This window comes from Corvus hawaiiensis, chromosome 3 (genome assembly GCF_020740725.1).
Source record: "Corvus hawaiiensis isolate bCorHaw1 chromosome 3, bCorHaw1.pri.cur, whole genome shotgun sequence".
Classification (NCBI taxonomy): domain Eukaryota; kingdom Metazoa; phylum Chordata; class Aves; order Passeriformes; family Corvidae; genus Corvus; species Corvus hawaiiensis.
In genome coordinates this window covers 63,260,457-63,281,603 of record NC_063215.1, presented here as the reverse complement: position 1 = coordinate 63,281,603, position 21,147 = coordinate 63,260,457, and the positions used below count along the sequence as shown (strand labels likewise).

General features: G+C 41.6%; 1 protein-coding gene across 4 annotated transcripts in view; it reads right to left on the bottom strand.

Moving 5' to 3' along the window:
* Positions 1-2,609: 2,609 nt before the first annotated feature.
* Positions 2,610-21,147, bottom strand: part of SYNJ2 (synaptojanin 2) — a 68,566-nt gene continuing 50,028 nt past the window's right edge. For 3 of the 4 annotated variants that reach the window (XM_048299847.1, XM_048299849.1, XM_048299850.1), the window contains 12 exons: positions 19,413-19,571; positions 19,050-19,206; positions 16,996-17,113; positions 14,982-15,200; positions 13,664-13,742; positions 12,246-12,414; positions 11,696-11,842; positions 8,980-9,114; positions 7,812-7,924; positions 6,994-7,102; positions 5,514-5,716; positions 2,610-3,761 (listed from right to left, as the gene is read on the bottom strand). In XM_048299847.1, the coding sequence (XP_048155804.1) occupies positions 2,982-3,761; positions 5,514-5,716; positions 6,994-7,102; positions 7,812-7,924; positions 8,980-9,114; positions 11,696-11,842; positions 12,246-12,414; positions 13,664-13,742; positions 14,982-15,200; positions 16,996-17,113; positions 19,050-19,206; positions 19,413-19,571 (2,388 nt within the window). In that variant the 3' untranslated portion in view covers positions 2,610-2,981. The remainder of the gene's footprint in view (positions 3,762-5,513; positions 5,717-6,993; positions 7,103-7,811; positions 7,925-8,979; positions 9,115-11,695; positions 11,843-12,245; positions 12,415-13,663; positions 13,743-14,981; positions 15,201-16,995; positions 17,114-19,049; positions 19,207-19,412; positions 19,572-21,147) is intronic. The other variant, XM_048299848.1, reaches the window with a different exon arrangement.

Sequence of the window (21,147 nt, the reverse complement as noted above, 5' to 3'; positions counted from 1 at the left end):
TTGGATGCTTTTGTGCTTCCTGGTGCCACATTAATTGAGAGTAGTGTCTTTCTGGAAATTCTCAGGTCTCAAATTACTCTTTTAATCCCATCCAATGGCTCAGATGCAGGTGTGTGGCAGGCAGGTTGTGTGTGAGTCATCTGAGGAGATGGTGTTTCATCTGCATTGTGGCATCCAAGAGTAAAATAGTGAGACAGGAAGGGAGGACTAAAAGGGGTTGGTCAGTCCTCTTGCACTTGTTGTCCAGCACTGTGGTATAACTGTGTTGGTGTTTCTAGCAGCAACAGCCACCGAGTGTTCAATTGCTGTGATTACAGTGCTGTGAACTGGCTTTTGCTGGGATTTCTGCTTCCTGGTGCCAGCCGGAGCAGTTGGCTGGAAATGAGAAATTTTCCATCTGGTGAAAATGGCAATTCTGGATGAAAAGGGAAAAGCAAAAATGTTGTTTTTTTACAGTGAAAATTCTAACCAATGTTTCGGTTCTCTTTCTTTTTGTTTGTTTCAGTGGTAAGCCCCCTAAAAAAAGCTACATCAGGCAGTTGCTTTACCAAGGAGAACCACTTACCCACCCCAAACACGAATGCAGCAGAGCAGCCAGATGCCTGCTGCAACTTGAAGCTGCAGTGCTGCGGGCCCTGGGCAAACTCATGTGGTGTCTTGCCAAAGCATTAAATAAGCAGACACTTGTAGACTTGTGTCAGGTAAACCATTCATACCTGGCTTCACAGCTGCCATCAACAATTTTTAGATTGCCAAGGGCTGGGTTCATGACCTGAAAAATGTCATGGGATAACCACTCCCTACAACCCATGTATGTCCCTGAAGGCTGACAGCTAGCTGTCACTGAGGACATTGATTTCCATCGATTATGTCCCAGTGAGGATGGGCAGCAGAGCTGAGAACAGAGCTGTGCTGTGGGTTCCCTGGTTGTGGACATCAAGTAATGAGGGTTCAGGTTACTTGGCCTCTTTTCACGTGGTGGGGGCTGGCTTAATCCCAAATGAGAGGGAAAGCATCACTGCCTCCTGCAGTCTGAGTTTTCTGTAGTGATTTCCAAACCATGGAGCAAGTCTAGCCTTGCTTTGCTTCCGCTGACCATTGAAATTAGAACCAGGTCACAAGCAGGTCACAGGCTCCTGCCTCTGAGAAAACACTTGGCTTGGATGTTAGGCACTGGTGTGGAAGGTAATTTATTGAGACAGGAGATTCCTCATTCTGTGCTGTAACCTTTTCAGCTGGACTGTCTGTCCCCTTCCCTTGATTTGCTGCAGCTGAGCAGTATCTGCTGTCACTGATAGCATAAACCAGCGAGCTGCCGGGATTCATCCTTCAGTGGGCAGCTTGCCACAGACACCGACATAAGATGGAATGCTAAAGGCCACATCCGTCTCTTATTCAAGGAGAGTAATAAAGCAGATTTTATTTGACTTGTATAAATCCAGTTTAATTGGCTTTCCTGCTAACACTTTCATTAACATGTAAATTAGCTGTCCTAGAGCTGTTAATTATCTTTGCAGAAAATGTTGGATATGGTCATATACCGTACTCTTTCTTTTTTACTGCTAATGTTTTATACTGAGATGTGCCCATAAATATTCACTGTATTTTTTTTTAAGAGGAGGACCAAGAGGCAAAGGCTTTGTGTCATCTTGCAGGGAAACGAGTCTCTTGCTTTAGCATTATTCACCAGCCTGCAACCACGTTAAACTGACACTCACAGGAGAAGCTTAGCACTGGGTTTTATGGGCTTGGCCTTTGAAGGTTCTGGGGATTTTTTTAAAGTGTCTGGCAAACGAGAGAGCAGAGGAGGGTGACAGGTGCTCAAAGGCAGCATCCTTTCTGACAGGACCTCTTGTGTTCAAAATTTGGCAGTGGCAGAGAAACCAGGTAGGCATCGTGAGGAAGAAAATGGCTGAATTCCCAGTGTTCCGGAAGCTGACAACAAGGCAATTAATTTTCCTACGGAAAAAAAGAAAAAAACCTTAACGTTTTGAATACATCTTAATTTTTTTTAATTAGTTGCTTTTTCAGCTTCACCAACTGCTTAAAAATGTTCTCCTTCCTTTAATAATAAAAGATCTTGATGCTTCTCTTAACAAGTTACCATGACAAGTTGCAATCTGGTTACGGTTTTCAAGTGCCTGCTTTGCACAAATGGCATCTATTGTGTGCAGTTTTACCCCACAGGCAAGGCAAAAAGGACCAGCTCTTTCCTCATCTGCACTATGGAAATAGAAGACTGACATGGTATTTGCTTATGAAGACACAGAATGGGAACAGGGACACAACTACTGAATTGCTAAACTGCCTTTAGCCATAAAAGACATCCATAAGCCAGTACCTGTGGCAGCAGCTGGTCTCAACCATTCCCCATATTTCCTCAGGATCTGCAGAGATAATGCACAAGCAGCCTCTAGCATTTCTTTGCAGTGAAACAGCATGTGGAAAACTACAGTCCGTTTTCAAAGTATGCTGTTGGACATGGGCTTGGGAACAAAGACCAGGAACCCTGTAGCAGAGCAATAGCAGTGTTATTGCTGTTGTTATACTGGTGTACGTTCTCCTTTTGGATGTTCGTTCCAGAATAACTATGGCAGTCTAACTCTTCAAAGTCAGGATGCTTTATTTCAAACAACAGAAATTGATTAAAATATACATTTCACAGGAAAATGTTTTTCTTAATGTCTTTTCTTCCATACACCATTGCATGTTCTTACATATGATTTGTACTTGAAATGAAATAAAACATCTTAAGATGGATTAATAAAAAGAAATAACTTAGAATAAGGAAGTTTTCAAATGAACTGTAGGTAATGTTAGGTTGTATGTACTCTATATACTTCCCTCCAGGGGCCGTATCTTTAAACATGAAAACGAAATGTAGCATGGACAGATAATCTATTTCATTAAATAAAAAAAGATTTATTTTTTATTTTGCGTCATAATTATGATTTCTGTAGGAACACTAAGGAGGCAAAATTTTACAACTCTAAATCAGTATTTTTTTTCATTAAGGTATTTTTGTTTTTTTCTAAGCTGAGCAGTTTGTTGAACCCTTCTGCCACTGCAGTGCTGTCTTCATCATCACTAAATGTAACCCAGTGACTGAAATCTTGCAGGTTGGGGTGATTTAAATTTTCTGAAGTGTGTGCTGGAGAAGTAGCTGATGGTGCCTGTATGGAAAGAGGGAATGAAGAATGCATGTCCAGGTCCTGAAGATTGGTGTTCTCTGGAAGGGAGCTGGTATCCAGTTGTTGTGGATGCTGGCCTGCTGGTGCAGGAGCGCCCTGGAGCTTTGCCATCAGTTCTGCAGCACTTGGTGCCAAGGGCTGAGTTGTGCTGTTTCCTGGGCCAGCAGAGGCTGTAGGACCCGAGTGAGCAGGGCCATGAGGCTGGGGGCAGGGCCCAGGGTTGTTGTTGTTGGAGTTGAACAGTGACGCACTAAAAAGGGGGCTGTCACTGCTCTGGAGAACTTGGAGATGAAAAGCTGCAGGAGCTGACTTCTTTCTTCGTGGTGGCACCTTTGGGGCAAAGGGAGTGTTCTGGGGAGGCAGTACAATGGCCTCAGCCGTGCTTGCTGACAGGGGCTGCCTTTCACTGTTCCCCCTGCTCTCCTGAGGCTTCCCAGCTTGTGTTCTGGGTTTAGGGACTGGAGTAATCTTGGTTGGACTAAGAATAGCTCCAGCTTCTAGATGGGGCTCTAGCAAGCCAAAAGGAGACTGCGCTGTCTGTTGGTCGAATTGCTCTTCTGGAGACATGGCCTGAGGAGGAAACGGAAGAAGAAATGTGAGAACAAAAAGGGTACCTTAAACTCTGACTCACTACTGGAGCAAGTCTAATTGACAGCATTACTAAGAAAACCTGACAGTCCTGGAAGAAAAAAAAGCAGTACAAAGAGGAGGCTTGACAGCACAGTTCTCCACTGTACCTGCTGGGCTCTGGGCTGACGTGTTGTGCCTTGCACCCATCTTCATTTACAGAGAGCTAGTGGAGGACCAGGGCCCTACAGCCTGTTCACTCGCAGCTCTTTCTGACCATCTTCCTTTCCAGTTAGGATTTCGCTCTGGGCCAAATTAACAGAGTTCTGAGGAGTTATTTATTTGTTACAGCTTTCTGCTGACTAATATTATTTAAGCAAGATTGCATAGGGAGGCCTAAATTAATGGGCCCGTGCCTTTAGGTGTAGCTTATTTGGATAGATAAGGTTGAAGGAGAATTAGCTTAGGCTAACTCAGTAAATGCATTAAGGGCTCTGTCCTGTCTCGCTGGCAACTGAAGATAAAAATAAGCTCTCAAAGTCCAGACTAGCATACATCCACCATTTAAAAGTATATAAATAACAAGCTCAGCTCAGTCTAGGAGAGCAAGGACTGCTTCAGATTTCTCACACTCTGTGTGATTGAATGAAAGCATTTAAATTCTTTATTACTCTTGCATAGTATGAAAAGATAATGTATAGGCTTTTTCATGCAGGCAGAGTGTTTAGTCAGTATCTCATGCTGGACATATCCTGTGACACTTCTTTCTTTGTGCTGTTAAGTTGCCTCCATTTGACTGTGGTAGAGGGGAATTGGGTAGAGGCTTTCAAGTACACAACTCCCATTCTGACCTCCCTCAGATGGAGGAAGGAGTGGAATTCAAAGCAGAGTCAAACTGAAATAGATCTATTCCTGCAGAAGCTCTCATGTAACTAACACCAAAATAGCAATCCCTCTCAGCACCTTTCAGGAGTGACCTGGGAATGGTGACATAAAGAAAACAAACTGATCACTCCTTGGCATAGACTGTGCTGTCTGGGTTGGTTTTTTTGGTGAATCTGCTAAGTAAAGATGGCACAAAGTCCATTATAGAGAAGGGGTGAATGCCTTTACCAAAGGAAGATAAGGCAGGAGCCCTAACAATTTAGAAAAGAGCTTCCTTAGCAGAGATTCTGTCAAAAGAAGAATATAAAAGGTTATTATTTGTCTTTCTCTTGTACTTACATTGCTTTACAAATTAGATGATCATTTTAGCAGCTCTAGAGGTGAACTATTATCTCCATCGTAGAGACCTGACATAGATTAAAATCTAAACACCTACAGCTTTGCATTTTTTGAGAACATGAACTCTTGAGTAGACTCCAGAATTCAAACTGAAAGGCTGAATCCCATTACAAGGTGTGCAAGAAAAGCAAGGAATGACACAGGACACAGAACTGATGAAGAAGCTGCCTCAAATCATTACAGAGCAGACCACTCATGGTCAAAAGTGATAAAGAACAAATGAGTCTTAAATTCTGACAAGGTTTAGACAAACCAGAAGAAAAGTAAGAGAATGGACTGACAAATAGAAAAGCTGAATATGGCTCACTTTCCAATCTTTCTTGCATTTTTGTGCCTTGGTGAGTATAATACACAAAATCATTCCAGCACCTGCTGACATGACAGGACTTCCTATAAAAAACAACCAGCCCACCCGTCCATCATTCACACTGTGTAGTGGAAGCTGGATGCATTTTGCTGCAACTCTCTTACATTTTCCACCTTGACTCCAGTCCTTTGCAGGGGCACTGGCTTCTTTGGAGTTGGAACTTTGGGTGGTGGACGATGAGGCACGGGCACTGCTCCTGCCTGTGACCCTTGAAATGATGCTGACTTTGTGATGCTGGGAAGAGCCTCAGGTTTGGAGGAAGTTTGGTTTCTGGTTGGAACAGGCTTTACTGCATCTTCCTGTAGTCCTGAAAAGCAAAACCAAATATGGCATCTCAGGCTGATCAGAACATAGATTCAAAATAATTTCTTTCACAATCACGTTTCCCAAAATGTTCATGCCTATAGGGCCAACTCAGGCCAAGAAGGTAGGTTTTGGAAATAAGCACAGACCTTTACAATCCTATAACATCTTTAAAAGGCTGTTAGGGAAAAACTTCCCTGTCTGAAATAACTTCATGCCAAACTAGCAGTGCTGTGCCACCATTTGGTCAAGTAGAAAAAACACTGGCTGGGGGTTCAGGATTACTGGGCTCAAGCTCTGAGTCTCCTTTTGCCATTATCTGGAAAACCAAGTTAACGATACCAAGTGCATCTTGTAGAGTACTTTGGGAAGCAAATGCCAACTGGTGGTACAGCACAAGGGACTGGAAGTGATGCTGACCAGACTAGTTTTCTTACCCACACCAAGTGAATGTGAATTCCAAAATCAATGGAGACTAAATCTCATTTCAAAATTAAATGAACAGCACTGAGGAACAAACATCAAGATGCCTTTACGATATTTCTAAATAAATGGGATTATTCCAGACTGCATTAATTCTACATATAAATGAAAAGGGATGGTTTTCTCCTAAACTGAGAGCCTTGCAAATTTAGGTAGCCATTCTCACTCATACAGCATCAGCAGAAAGACTGCATGCAGCCCTGGGGTGTACATTCACAGTACCTAAGCTAATTTCGTGCTCCAACTTGCCCTTGCAAGAAGCTCTCTTCTCCAGGGACTACACAGAGAGCCTAAACACAGAGTAGCCTTTTAGCTTAGCTATTCAAGCCGAAGTAGTGCAAGCTTTTATCTAGGTTACAGCTATACTTGCTGTCCAAATGTGAGCAGAATCCAGGTTATTTCTCCTAGAGCTGCATTTGCTATGTAGTTCTGCTTGGAATAGTGAGCATTCAGTAAATAGAGCAGCAAATATCCTCTATGCAACTCTGAGCTAACACAGGCATCATCAGTTTAGTAAAATCCCATCTCTATATTTTAATTTTTCCAACTAAATCTGGGCATAAATAACCCAAGGTGCTTCTAGCAGCAGGTTCTACAACAAAATATAAAATTTTAATCATCTTGAAAAAAGGTTAATATTATCAGAACTGACAGAGAATACCATGTACAATTTTGCAAGAATGTGTTCAGGTGAAATTCTGAATAGCAATATGTGCATCTGGGCTATGATGAGATGAATACACCTACAGTTTTCTTTCTTTAAAGATTTTCAGAAGTCAGTTAGAAAGCTGTGCTCACCTCCTTTGGCCTCCATAAGACATCTAATAGCTTCTTCTGCTTCCTCAGCTGTGGTAGTTTTGATCTGCTTGACATTGTAAGGTTTGCTTATTCCAGTCCGGACTTTAGGCTTTAAAAAATACAGGGGAATGAGTAATCTTGAGAGAACTGATTTTTCTTGTACGCCTGTAATAAAGCTCATACACCTGTAAAAATCTGTTCTTGCCAGTGGCTCTTCAGTGATCTATAAATACTAAAGAAATAGTGGGGAATCTTTTGGCAAATTCTACATCTTTGCTGCCAGCTGACAGAAGGCCAATGCCTGAATACCACAGCTAGTCCCTTAGCCATCTCTTGTTCAATGCATTAGGGTCCTCATCCAGCAAGACAGGAGTGGGGAGGTGTTTCCACATTCTGGTCTTGGTCTCCCCAGGGGACTAACAGCCTTGCTGGCAGTGGTCAAGACTTTTCATGCTTTTGGGGCACTAGCATGGCCCACCAAAGCAGAGGTGAGAAAAGAATTAAACCATATGATGATGGTGTTAAAAATTCAATTTAGCATCTGTCAGAAAGCAGCACCAGTGCCCTGGTCTTGCACAATTCATTCTCCCTCTCCCTCTTTGGCCTTTCTAGTTCCTGGCAATTTATTAACATTTTTCTGCTGCCTAACAGGGCCTACAGTTTAGTATTACAGTACAAGAAGTTATCTTGGCATTTTCAGCTCAGACATGTGATGGACTTCCTTCCTTGTATGACAGGTGCATCCTGTACGTGATACTCAGTGTGGATGGGAGGGATCAGGACAATGCCAAGGGGCCATGCTGAGCAGCAGTACTCACTGGCTGCTGAGGGGCTCCGGGAAGCAGCTTTGCCGTAGCCAGGATGGAGCAGGTGGAATGGCTTCCTGGAGAGAGGGAACCATCTGAGGGGGACTTTTTGCCTGATGTTCCAGCTGGAAGAGGAATAAAAAACAGCTTTTCACATTCAAGAGCTGGTACAACATTTTATCTGCAATGGAGCAAAACCAGTGTGCATGCCATCACCCTCCCAAAATCTTGAACTGTTTCAGGAAGCAGTTTTCTAGTTAGTCTTTCTTTAATTTAATTAATTAGATAACCTCGGCTGAGCATTAACATTGCATTCTAGGCACAGAAATACAGAGACCAGTGTTGGCACTTCTGTGCAACAGACTCAAAAATGAATGGAAATAATCCTAAAGAACTCATCTTCTAGCAGGTGAGCATCACAGAACTTCTCATTTAAGTCTGGAAAATTTACACAAAGGAGAGACTTGAGGGCTGCAAGAAAAATGTGATGTATAGCTTGTCTAATACAGGAGGCAAAGATCATTATGCACATCTAGCAATCAGCATTCATCCAGAAGCAGCCATAAAAACAGGAACAGCACAGCTCTGGATGGCATCTCAGGTGGGCAGAGCTTAGGTAAAGAGCATCACTTCCCCTTTGTGCCTCACTGAAAATCATCATCCACTTTGCATTTCTTTCATAAACACAAAAGCATACAAGAATTGCTTGGAAAGAAGGAAAGGACAAAAACTGTCCAGAGAAAGTATTTTGTCAAAGGTTTTTGAAATTCTGATTAAAATTAATTCAGAAACCAAAAAACTGCAAGAAAACACTCAGTGACTTTAGAAGTCAGCAGGCATAAGTACCAGTATCTTTATTGCCACAAAGTGGTTGCTCAACTCACTAACCTGAGTGGTGAGCTAGTATGAAACATATGGGTCATTTTATCTTTACAAAAGGCTTTTTTTTTTTGTGGAGTATCCTAAAGACAAACTTTATTCTGTGGAGTGTCATCCTAAAGACAAACTTCTCTCATTACTAATGGCAGTAATACTCCGGCTGAAACAGGCTGGGAAGCAAGTAGAAGTACCTCGACAGCCTCACATTTCAGAACAAGGTATTACTTTCTTTGTCTTCAGACATGGCAGGCAAAAACTGTTCAGTTGGGGCCAACACCACATTAAAGAAAGTTAAACTTACCAGGAGGGGGAGGCCTCTGTGGAGGCTGAAGTGGCCGAGGCCTGGTAGGAATAGACAGAGACCTGCTTGGAATCCGGCGTCTGCATTCCCCACTCACCTCCAGCTCCCGCTTCAGATCAGCCAGGTCTGCATCATCTAGGGACATTTTATAAAGTGTCTGTATGAGATACACACTGGGTGAGGTGCACCAGATCTGAGAGGTCAGGAGAGAGGTGACTATGAGTGGCCTCAGCCAGGTCTCTCAGCAACATGTCATAGCTCTGTTCACACTGTTTTGCTCTCCCCCAATGTCTACCTGCTCCCACTGCAAGAAACGTCTACCCTTTTGTCAAATGCTTCTTTCTTTCTCTCTCTCCTTTTCCACCATTTATTAGCTGTTTGCACCAACACAAAGAATGCCTGCATCTGATTCCGGGGTTACTGGGCACCTTGTTAGATTCTGAGATTTTCACAGCCAGACTTGGTGGCAACCTGCTCCCATTCAAACTGTCTTGGCTAGTCATGGTGAATTCCTTGCCTTCCATGCCGAACACAGGAATTCCATTTGAGGATTAGACACCTTCTCTTGCACAGAACTGTTTTTATACCACAGAAAAATCTGTCTGAATGGCTCAATCATCACATCTCTGCTTTCCAGCAACATCTCCTAACAGGTACAGCTGTCTCAATCTGCTGGCTCTTGGCTGCACTGTACATTGCTAACTAGTTACTCAGTCTTTCATCCCATCTAAGCCGTTCTGACAGCTGGAGAGGGGAGAAGTGTGGATTGCTTTATTCTCCCCCATCTGCTTTAGATGGAGGACTTTCACTTCAGTCCTCTCACCCTGCCACGGCTGCCCAGCTATGCAGCTCTTGTTCTTTAGGGCTCCAAGATTCACTGGGTTTAGTTTTGTCCCTGGGGTTTGGAGAGATGGGGGTGGAATTACATAGCAGCAGTCTCTTGTACTTCAGGCATTTGTAAACAAGTCCTTGTTTTTCAGAAAGCTATGCTCTGCAGGGAATCACGAGCTGCCTCACAGTTTCCTGCTCCCACTCAGCAGCAGATGGCAGCCACAGAGCCTGTGGTCTGCCCAGCCCACCCTCCCCATGCTCTCTGCATTTTCAATACTTCTAAGCTGCAGATACGGGCTCATCAGTAAGATCCAAGGAGTCATGCAGGCACCTGGAGGCATGGTTTGAAGTCCTGGCAGTAAAACTGAACACAACAAAAACCAGCCACCACCACTCAATTCTGTCCCTGAAAGGCTGCTGGCAGGGACATCAGTTTCATGAGGCTGTGCCCTTCCCTGACCTCAGAAGCACACATACACACTATTGTGCCTGTCACTGTTTTCCATCTGTGTCTACCACCAGCTACACAGTCATCATACCTTCAATTAGGAGTTAGTCAGGCAGAATTGGAAGCCTATGGAGGAATCTGAAATTGCAGACACTTTAAGATTAATTGAATATATCATATTTTGAGTTGTGTGAGATCATGACCCCACCCTGACCTCCTTCAAACTATACTCCATAACCTCTATTTACTTTGTGATATTTTTTGTGGAGAAGAGTTAGTGTGGGTGACAAGACTCACTGCAATTCTCTGTGGCTTAATGAATCATCACACAGTAGGCCAGAGGTGCTTGGAGGGCAAGGCACCCTATAATACAAAGTGATTGACTTCACAGTATTTAATAATGACTGATTACTCCTTGACTCAGGGATAGGCTTCTGGGTCTGGCCACATTGAACCCAGCCTATGACTCAAGGTGGGCAAGAAAGCCATAAATCACTCTGTTTGGAAAATCTGTCTGTGTAAGTGTACGAATTTCATTTAATCTTTGTGAACTCTACTTCTGACTCAACCTTTGAAGGTAATAAAGTTTTCACTTTTATGTCAGAAGACAAAGCACTTCTGAGAGAGTGCAGAATGACAGCTACTGAATCACTTGCTGTCACAATGAGGTGTTTAATACATATCCCAGCCTGTCAATGCTTGGCCACTGAAGCATGTCCTGATCACATCCCATTGTAAGACCACGACTGGCTTGGCTAGTTCTTTCTGCAGTTTCTATCAGTTTTCTCTCCACAGCTTTATCTTCTTTTTACCAAGTCACTTCACAGTAATGTGCAAACGAGCGAGAAAAACGGTAACACATTTATGAAGAACCTAAAGAATGAATATATACATATATATATATATTTTCTATGAACCTTGACTCTTTCAGAAATAAATCAAATGGGGAGAAACTTCAGGTCTCTGAAGTAATTTGAACACAACCTCCCAGCTTACAGCTGACTGCTCTGCCACTGTTACTGCTCAAAGGACAGAGTTGAGCCCATCACTGAATCAACAGGATTCCTTTGGTTTGATTTTGCTTTGGCCCTCACCAATAAGAAAATAGCATGCAATTTTTTGATTGTATGTTCTGGTGCCGAACAACATCAAATGGTTAAAAAGACTTAATTTCTTCTGTCTAGAAAAGGAAAAAAAGCGTTTTTCAGCCTTCCTGCCTTGCCCTGGCCTAGAGAGAAGGAGAATCTAAGTTTCATCATTTCTGTTGCTGTTATGCCTGAGGACCTCAATTACAATCACTAACTCAAGCGGAGTTGAGCATAAATAGGCACTACAGGAGAACCTAGAATGAAAATATAAATGAACAAGGAAATACATATGACAGGAGAACAAACAACAAACCTTCAGGTCTTACCCTAAGGAAGGCAGATACTTTACCTTTATACAGGCGGGGGATTTGTCCAGATTTGTTTGAAAGAGCTACAGATGCACAGTGTCCAGAGCTCTCAGACATATCTTCTGTGTCTGCTACTAGGTGTTGACACAGAGCATCCTCTAAATAATCGTCTTCATCCTCTATATCACCTGGATTAAAGTATTAGATAACAAAGAATTAATGAGCAAATTCATTCTCTGTCTCTCCACACTACCAACTAATTAATCTATACTATCAGTTAATTTAATATATAGGCTGGGCAAGATTCTTGTGTAACCAACCCATGTGTTTCATTACAGAGTGTCTCTATACAGACACCTGCACCATACATTGAATTTGCTAACATATAACACTAAATTGACAGGATGATTTAAGTAACAGTTCTCTGCCCGGGCACAGAGTCAGCTCGTGGCTTTAATTACAGTCCTCTTTTTAAGAAGTGTGGCTTCTTTACAAATTAAGGTGCCACTGACACTCATACTGTACCTTCTCTGTGCAACCAAAGTCAGCAAAGCAATTTCTCACTACTTAGCTTAGAAACCTGTTGCTTACCTTCTGACTCATAATCCAAACTTGAGAAGTCAAAATTTTCTTCCAGAAGATGGGAGTTTGCCGTGGGGGACATGGGGACAACGCTGTCCCGTTTTCGAGCAATTTCCTCCTGAAGGCCCTTTAGCCAGTCCTTAGTCTTGGGCTGGATCTTCACTGTTCTGCCTCTAATCTAAGAAAGAATTGTTTCCCTTTGCCAAGCACCTTCACAAAAATGAGAATGCTTGAACAGAATAAGCAAGTGCTGCCAGCCTGTTGTACAACTGCTTCAGAAATTGATGCAACTAAAGCTTCACTTCAGAAGCTAAATGGAAAGGAAACACTCTTTTACTCCCATAACCAAGTTTTCAGACTGTAACAATATTCTTGAAAGAAAATGAGCTTCACAGCTCAAAAGCACTGCTGCTGCATTTGGGAAATAATAGAGAAATAGATGAAACATCAAATACCATGAAAACAACATTGTGATAGCAGTATTGTCATGGGAGAATGCCATTTTTGAGTCAGCAGCTTTAAAACACACAAGACTTTTATACCTGCTGCCACCTGTAAGGAGACTCTGACCAGAAAATCTCATGTATGATGGCTGATGTATATGGAAAGTGTATTTTCAGACAGATTAGGACTTCAGCTGCTTATGTGTGTTGCTCTGTGATATTTGGGGTGAAATGCAGACAAGGCAGCAGCTTTGACAGGAAAATTAGTTTGAAAAGTTCCCAACCCAGATTCCTTGCACCTTCACATACTGTGTGCATACAATTGTGTTTCAGTCTGTGCTATAAATTACATCAATTGCAGGAGTCAAAAGATAAAACTGCAAATATGAAAGAAGAATGAGAGTTAAATCCATTACTTCAGTCTTAAGTTTACAGGGCAGCCCTACAAACAGTTTTTTCAGCATAAATGAGGGGGTTGATGAATTGTAGAGTATGTGTGTGCGAAGGAAAAGCAGGGGATGGGAAGGTAAATGCCTACTGCTAATGCTGGATTTGCCATGGAAGCCAATGAATCATGTTGTTACAGCTTAGCAGAAGAAGCCTCTTTGATACAATGAAGAGAAACAAAAAATCTCCAAAGCACAGTCATGAGGATGCTTTAGCAACAGTATAAAGTCACACAGAATGTCAGAACTGCTTCAAGTAGCCACACTCATGAACAAGTCCTTGTGTTCTGCAGTGGTATCAGAGGCCAGATGCTAAGCACTGCTTAGGAGCTCCATGAAAAGTCACCTCATGCCATCCTGAAACTAAAATACTGCATTAATAGCCTCAGCAGCTGTGAAACTTAAGGACATCGTGAGCACTAACTTTCTTTGAAATAATGCTACTCCATTTAGGTAGAAACTCAAATACCTCATTCTCAACAACCACTTTTGAGAAATTTGTTATGAAATTATTATTATAGATTTGAGAAAATCTTACTTTGGCACCATCTATATCCATAACACGAAGAGCTGACTTGCTGTCTGCAAATGTCACCAGCATTTGACCTCCACAGATCCTAGTGAAAAAAGGCAGAGGAAAAAAACATTTTACTTCACCATTGAATAAAACCCTTTGAAGGCAAGCATGACAGAAAACTATCATATAGATCTAGATACAGGATACATATGTAGTGCTATGCATTTGGTTTTAGTTGTATTTTTCTTCACAATTCTAACTTTTGAGGAGAAGCAGGTGATCTATGAATCCCAGCTGGGCTCCTCTTCTCTCCAGTCCTCCCTTGTGTGACCCCAGCACCGTGCCCTTTTCTGGATCACCCCTGGAACAGCAGGACAAACATCTCAGTAGCTGTTGACAGGATATCCAGTCCAATATTTACACTCCCTCTGGACTAACTTCCATGGGTCTGCATATCCTTCACCTCAGAGGACATATGATGCTCCCAAAGACTAGTATTCCACCAAGATCTAAAGCAATTAAAAACAAAATAAACCAAGAACTATCCACCAAAACATGTTCTTTTCTTGCTCCTTTTTCTTCACAAGCAAGGTGGTGCTGCTGTTCCTGCAAGGCTGCTTTCGAACCCTCAGCTTATATTGGCACTTCATAAAACTGTACAACAACAGGTCATCAGCTTTCTTCATTAATAAATGAATCAAATAAACATAAACAAGTTTTTGGTAGTGTTTCCCAGAGGTCAATCTTTCACCTGTATTTCTCAAAACAGAAGTCTCACAGCTGTGCTGGAACCCTGTAGAGAATCAATCAGAATGAAATTAAGGTGCTCTGCCAGAAGGTATCACACTGTCCCTCTCAAACCCAGTGGGTGATAGCTCTGCGAGAAGCTGTACTGTTAACAAACAAGCAGAATGACCCCCAACAGGAAGGAGAGCCAGCCAGGAAATCCTGCTGAGTGTGAAAGAGTGGTGGAAGAGAGCAGACCTCCCCAGAGGAGGTGAAGCAGGGCCCAAGGATCCACCAGAAGCAGCAATGCTTGGAAGTGAGGCCTGAATCTAAAGATGATGATTTACATCAAAGTCTCTGCTTTATGGTGTTGTATTGAATAAAATTGTTTTCCACTCAGTCAAGAGAGCTTTGATATTATTTCTTTAAAAGGTTGTCAAGAGGTGTAAGATATTCAAAACACTTGTATTCAATTTCTAATGAAGAACTGAACATGCAGTAAAGGAATTCTACATACTACCTTCCAATACAAAGTTAACTCTGTCAGGACAAAAGGGATCTTCTAGTCTGTGCTTTTTAACAGATGCCATGCCATTTCAGTTCCCAAACTCACCTGACCAGAACAACAGTGCCATAATCCTCAAACATCTGCATAAGCTCTGTACGCAAGTCTTCAGGAAATTCATTTTTCTCTTCAGGTGTTGGTGATAACAGATTTACCACTACTGTGGCATCCAGTGGTCCCTGGAAAGATGACACTTCCCGGAAAACACTGTCACGGGCAGCTTCATTAACTTCCTGAACTTCCACTTCTACAATAGCTAACACTGGCCTGCACGAAACAAAGGAAAAATGCTTATTTAAAAATAAGAAATGCTTATATAAAATTTAAATCTATATCAAGAAGGAGGAAAGCTTCATTTTTTCTGCAGTGGTCAAGATCATGCCTTGAGCACTATTAATTATATTTCCCGGTCCTGCATTAGCTGCATGTAACAGTGAAGACACACCATAAGGGAATTGAAATAACAATTGTATGCAGCACTTATGGCAAACCTACAGACCAAAAATATCAGGATACTTCACTCATTATCAAACAGCTGTGGTCCCAAACATCTATAAATCAGGATGGAAATATATTATTTTCTGTTAGACAAGGCCACATATCTTCTTCCAAAAACTAAGGACATAGTATTCTAGGTGTATAACATTGTCATGTAGCAAATATGTGCCAATCCATTACATTATAAGCAGCCAACATTGCAAACTTGCTTCTTGAGCCATTTCTTACAAATTACTTCTCTGTGTGTTAGATCTGAATAAAATTGAGAGAGCTGTCTGAAAGAGTAGAACTCGTCTCATCTCAGTGGATGCAATCCACATTCTCAGATTTCCACCTGCACATACATGCAGAGCAAGGACTGGGATGGCTGCTCTTACAGCTGTGTCAAAATTGCTGCCTTCTACTTGCAATAACCTGGCTCTTGAATATGCATTACCAGAGCATATGAAAGCAACAACAGCAGGGCTAGAAAGGGGTAATAAAGGGGAAAAATGTAGAGGAAGCATTAACTATTTCCATAAGCACTGTGAATCATAATGCATTTCCATATGTCACAAAGATACAGCTATGCCCTTTTTCTAGCACAAACCTTGGGAAAGCAAACCTGCTGACTGTAATTAAAAAGCAGCTTTTGGAGTCAAGTTTGCTGAAATAGAAAACCATGTATAACAGCAATGTTTCGCAGATTGCATCCTCAGGGTCCCATATAATGAGAGCAGCAGCTCCACTGTGCTTTGCAGAACACAGCAATGTCAGAGCCTTGATGCAGAGAAATTGATTGCAAGAGGCATATTCTTCCATTGCTAGAGGAATACAGAACAGTCCTGGCATGCAAGAGCACCACCAGAAGCACAGAGGCAGCCACTGGGGGGGTCACTGAGCGCTGCTAGGAGGAGCAATATTGCAGGATTTGCACAAGACATGCAAGGGGTGAGACAAATATTCTGTTAATGTAAGGGACCTTCAAAGTTTATTTATTACAGAATTTGTTTCTCAGAAGTGAAGCAGAGAACAAGTTTACCAAAGAAAGGTCATTCCTATCCCTAAAGAGAAGTTAATGGTATAGACCAACCAGAAGCACTGGTCTTTGATTTTTTCTACCTTCTCCCATCTCCATTTTTAAAGGGTGCACAGAAGCCCCACTATTGAGTACTGTGAAGGGGCCAAACTTGCCCCTGTGTGGCCTGGCTTACACCTCTTAGGCCACACAGTCCCAACCTCCTTCTCTCCCACAGCAAGCTGAGTGGAAATCCATCAGAGCAGCTTCCTTAGTTACCAGAGTTTTTCCAAAACCACGCAACAGAAAGCCTTGTTTTCTACACCTGTTGCTGCAACTTATCCAACCCTTGCTGAGATCACTGTGCAGGAAAAATAAATACATGACTGTAGATACCTGCCAGCCTGGTATAAAACCCACCATGAGAGGAAAAACCCATCAAGCAGATACTGAACATGGAATAAGGGTGTAATTCCTGTTACAATCAGACTTGGTCCCTCACTCTGAAGGTGTAATTCAGGATGACACATTTTAACCTGGCAATCCTCTCTCTGATTGTTTATTTACCTGTGGTCAGATGCTTGCAGCTCCGCTCTCCCGTAGTACATCAAGGCTCCAGGGGTCCAAGTGTGCCTGACTTTAGTATCAGCACTCAGATCACTGTCCAGAAGATTGATCTCTCCAGCTATGCAGCACAAAACATAATTTAAAACTCACTCAAAGCTAGTTTTACTAACAGTTAAACACTATTTCATTAGGATGCTCTTCACAGACCCTAGCAGTGGGAAGTAGGGTTTTTTTGTTCTTCTATATAAATCATTCAAAGAAGAGCTTGTATCCTACAAGATTTACAAATTAGGGACTAGAAAGAAAAAAGAGAGAAAGGACTGGAAGTGCAACTGAGACAGCTGATCAATAGAGTAAGACACCTGCAAAATGGTTGACCTGAATGTTACCCAATTAATTATCTGTACAACTTGGGTTGATAAGAGTCATATTAGTATGACCTCAACACCGAGCATAAAAACAGACACTGTACTTGGAAATTATTTTGCAAATCTGAATATTAGACAGGGATTGGAGAAATAATACACAAGAGATAGGAGAAACCAAACCCAGGCAAATCCATCGTCCAAATAATTCCATTGCAACTCATTAAGGTGAAAGAAAGTGCTCCAGACATTATGCTAGAGTGAGGTGCTTTATTGCTGTTAATAAGGAAGTTTTTAGGTCACTGTTTGAATAAATGGATAACTCTGCCTCTCTTTTCTGTGAAGCTGAAAATGAATTAATATGGAATATGGTGTTTCTTCCTAATCACTCACACTGAGGCTACGCTTTCTTCTTGTAGAGCGAGTAGTTGTTTAGCCTGTAACAGCAATAAGAAGCAACACAATTAGAGCTGAGAGGCAGAAGAGCCTTGCCACCAGCAGTAAAGGAGAGGAACTCTGGCAGCCAACCAAGAAAGCTTTGCAGGGCTGGGAACGCACCAGTCAGTTATGGACTCATGTGAGCCAGCTGTGGGAGGCCTACAAACTCTAAAGAAAGGGACCTGCCTTGACTCTTGCAGACCAGCTGGTTAGGTCCTATGTGCTGTGTGTACTCCAACTCCTAAAGTTCCCCAGGGGCAAGCTTTGCCATGCAAAGCAAGGAATATGCATTGCAAATGCTGAAGGGTGTTCTTTCCCTAAAATGAAAACAGTCCGCACAAGAGGGTTGTTTTAACTTCCTTATGTCTCATACGGCTTTTATTTCCTGGACTGCATCTCTATCAATGGTTTAATCTCCTCATTTTGCTTTGTTTTCATTCCTTAAATAAGAGTGAATAACTATATCATGATGACATGCACCCTGTGATTGCCCTAGTTTTGCTTTGTAGTTTTTACACTTAAAATAGTCATGGTATGACTTAGATTCCAAGCAGAAGTTTCCAGGCATGTGAAAAAGCACATCTGCAGGCACAGACCAAATTAATTGTCCAGCAATTACACTTTTAATATGAATTTATTCAAATTTTAGAAACATTGGGGCATAGATGTTCCTGCAGACTGACAGAATGATTATGAAAACTATCCCTGGATATGCAAAGAAATAGTTTTTATTTCTTTAACTGTAACTTTTGAGTAACAAGTGAAAACAGCCTTTCTGTTGTGCTGAACACTCACAAATTCAAAGTACTTTATAAGCACTAACTATTGAAACCTCCCCCAATTCTATAAACTGGCAGAAATATTCCCAAGAATTACTGATACAGAAGGAATTACAGAAAACTGCTTATACATCTACTGAGAACAGCAGTTTTAACAATCTAGCCAGTATAACACAGGAGCTTTATGTGGACTAATGATTCTGTTGAAAAACAACAGAATTATTTCTGTATTACTACAGCTGGACTGTTTTCAGTTCCTTGGTGAGCTCCCAGCATCTTTTCGATCTGTAGCATGAAGCCTTTTTTCACACACTCAAGAAAGGGCCTTCTCTATCTCTGAAACTTAATCCAGTGAAGCTGAAAGAACATCTGCTTAAGTAAAGCACCATTCACTAGATTAAATCCCCTTAAGTGGGTTCTAGATGAAACAACTTTCTGAAACAACTTTCAGAAAAAGAAGGATCCTACGCACCTGTTTTTTCGAAGGGCAGTTTCTTTCTCCACCAAAGCACTCTGTCAGTCCACGCTGGGGTTCTGCACTTATCACTTGTATCATAAGCCTCTGAGCCAACGTCGTATTTATATGTTGGTCCAAAATTAATAGTCCCTTCATGGAAGTCTTTAAAAATCTATTAAAATAAAGAACATCTCTAAGTTACAGATGAGGAAGGTGCCACAGTGACAACTTCCTCGCAAACAATGCTCCAATTTTCAAACCAATTGCTGTGTTCAAGAGCTATAAACAAAGGTCTGAAAATGCAACTTCTTCACTCTCTCAAGGAACAAGACCCAGCCAACACACAGTTATTCAAGAAAACGAGACACACTGTCTTACTTTTCCATTGGATTTTTGCTGCTGTAGTTGATCAAATTCCAAAAGTGTCTTCCAATCTTGACGTTTGAGAAGATAAAAGACTTCTTCATATTTTAGATCAATGCGATAGTTAAAATCACCACACCAGAAGACATAGTCATGGGAGAACATGTTCTGCCCCTAGTTTTGAAGTACAGAATACTGTTAATGTTAAATCATGTTCATGAAAACTCCTTTAAAATGCACTGAAATGTAGCACTCAGTTTCTAATTACTAAATACTGGACCTACTTGTCACAATTTATTTGTCAAAATTCATTTTGTGCTAAAATAGAATGGTTCCTTCACTGTCTTTGGCACCCCACTGAGCTGAATTTTGTAAACAAGAGTGTCAGACTCTGACCCCTCTTTCCTGAAGATATGTCTAAGCTGGAGCACACCTTTCTATTCACAATTTGTCTGTCATGAATATTCAAAATATATGTTTATTTGTTTCCCTAACACATTTCACATGCATATATTTACATACACTAAATATAACACAAAATGTGCTTCTGGTACCAAGGCAAATTTAGCAACAAAGCTCCTGAGTAAGAACAAGCTCCAAACTTGATCTTATGTACACGTCACAGTTTTGTAAAGGTATTGAAATCAAACATTAATGAAAATTCACTCCAGTTCTAAATTTGCCATACTGTCCTCTAACCAGTCTTTTTTTTTTTTTTTTCTCTAAAACCTCTAAACAGGAGAGATTTATAAGGGAAACGTTCCAGACCGTGGCTGTCACAGCACTAGAGGGCACTCTTTATATGCATTATACACACAAGGTACCTTTAGCTGTTTTAAGTGTAAAGGACATCAAATAGTTAACGAGGTATTAGAAAGAAAAACTACCATAAGCACAACTTTATGGTCATTTGGAACAGATCTCCTATGCAGGATGTCCATTCTGTCAGTATTAGCTCCCACATAAAACAACTGGTTGATATGCTGCACATGCCAAACCTCTAAGCCTTACAAACAACAGGAAGTTAAAATTTTATGCTTTGCAACCTAAATGCCATTTTTTGCTGACTAACCAGAATACACAAACTGGTCCAATCCCTTCCTGGCTTAGGACCTTTCCAGAGAGGTCCAAGAAAGAAAGTATTGTGGAAATTAAAGCAATCAACACTAAGGAAAGCAAAGGAGCCCTGCTACCGAATCCCATGGGTTTTCTACTGGCCTAAGGAGACAAATTGGAATTACAACACTAGGGTGACTGATTTAACACCATTTAGGGGAAAAGTTATTCATCCAGACCAGTGATGCCTATTTGCCACACTCTGAGAGAAGCCAGCAGTTCCTTGAGAGTGACACATTCACGAGGACAAAACAAATGGAACAGAGGGTAACATGTCCATGACCAAGAAGTGATAGATCGTACCCAACCAGAAGCAGCCAAGGCACTGCTGCACTGAATGGCACAGATGGTCTTCCAGGAATTCTCACTAACTAAAGCCAGCAAGAGCTATCAATATCATGCTCTCCAGCTCTAACACCAATCACCTAGAGCTTATCCATGGAGCCTTACAGACTTTTCAGTTAAGCTGCAGTTCTGAAAGATCAAAAGGTGCACAAAGCCAAGGACTTTTCAAGAACTGGAGCAACTCCATTTTTTGAAAAGAGTAGTACTTTTGTAAAGCATGTGCTATATTGGGTGGTATCTAGTCTTCTGTGAAATGTGCTTCCCTATTATTTATTTATTTACTAACATT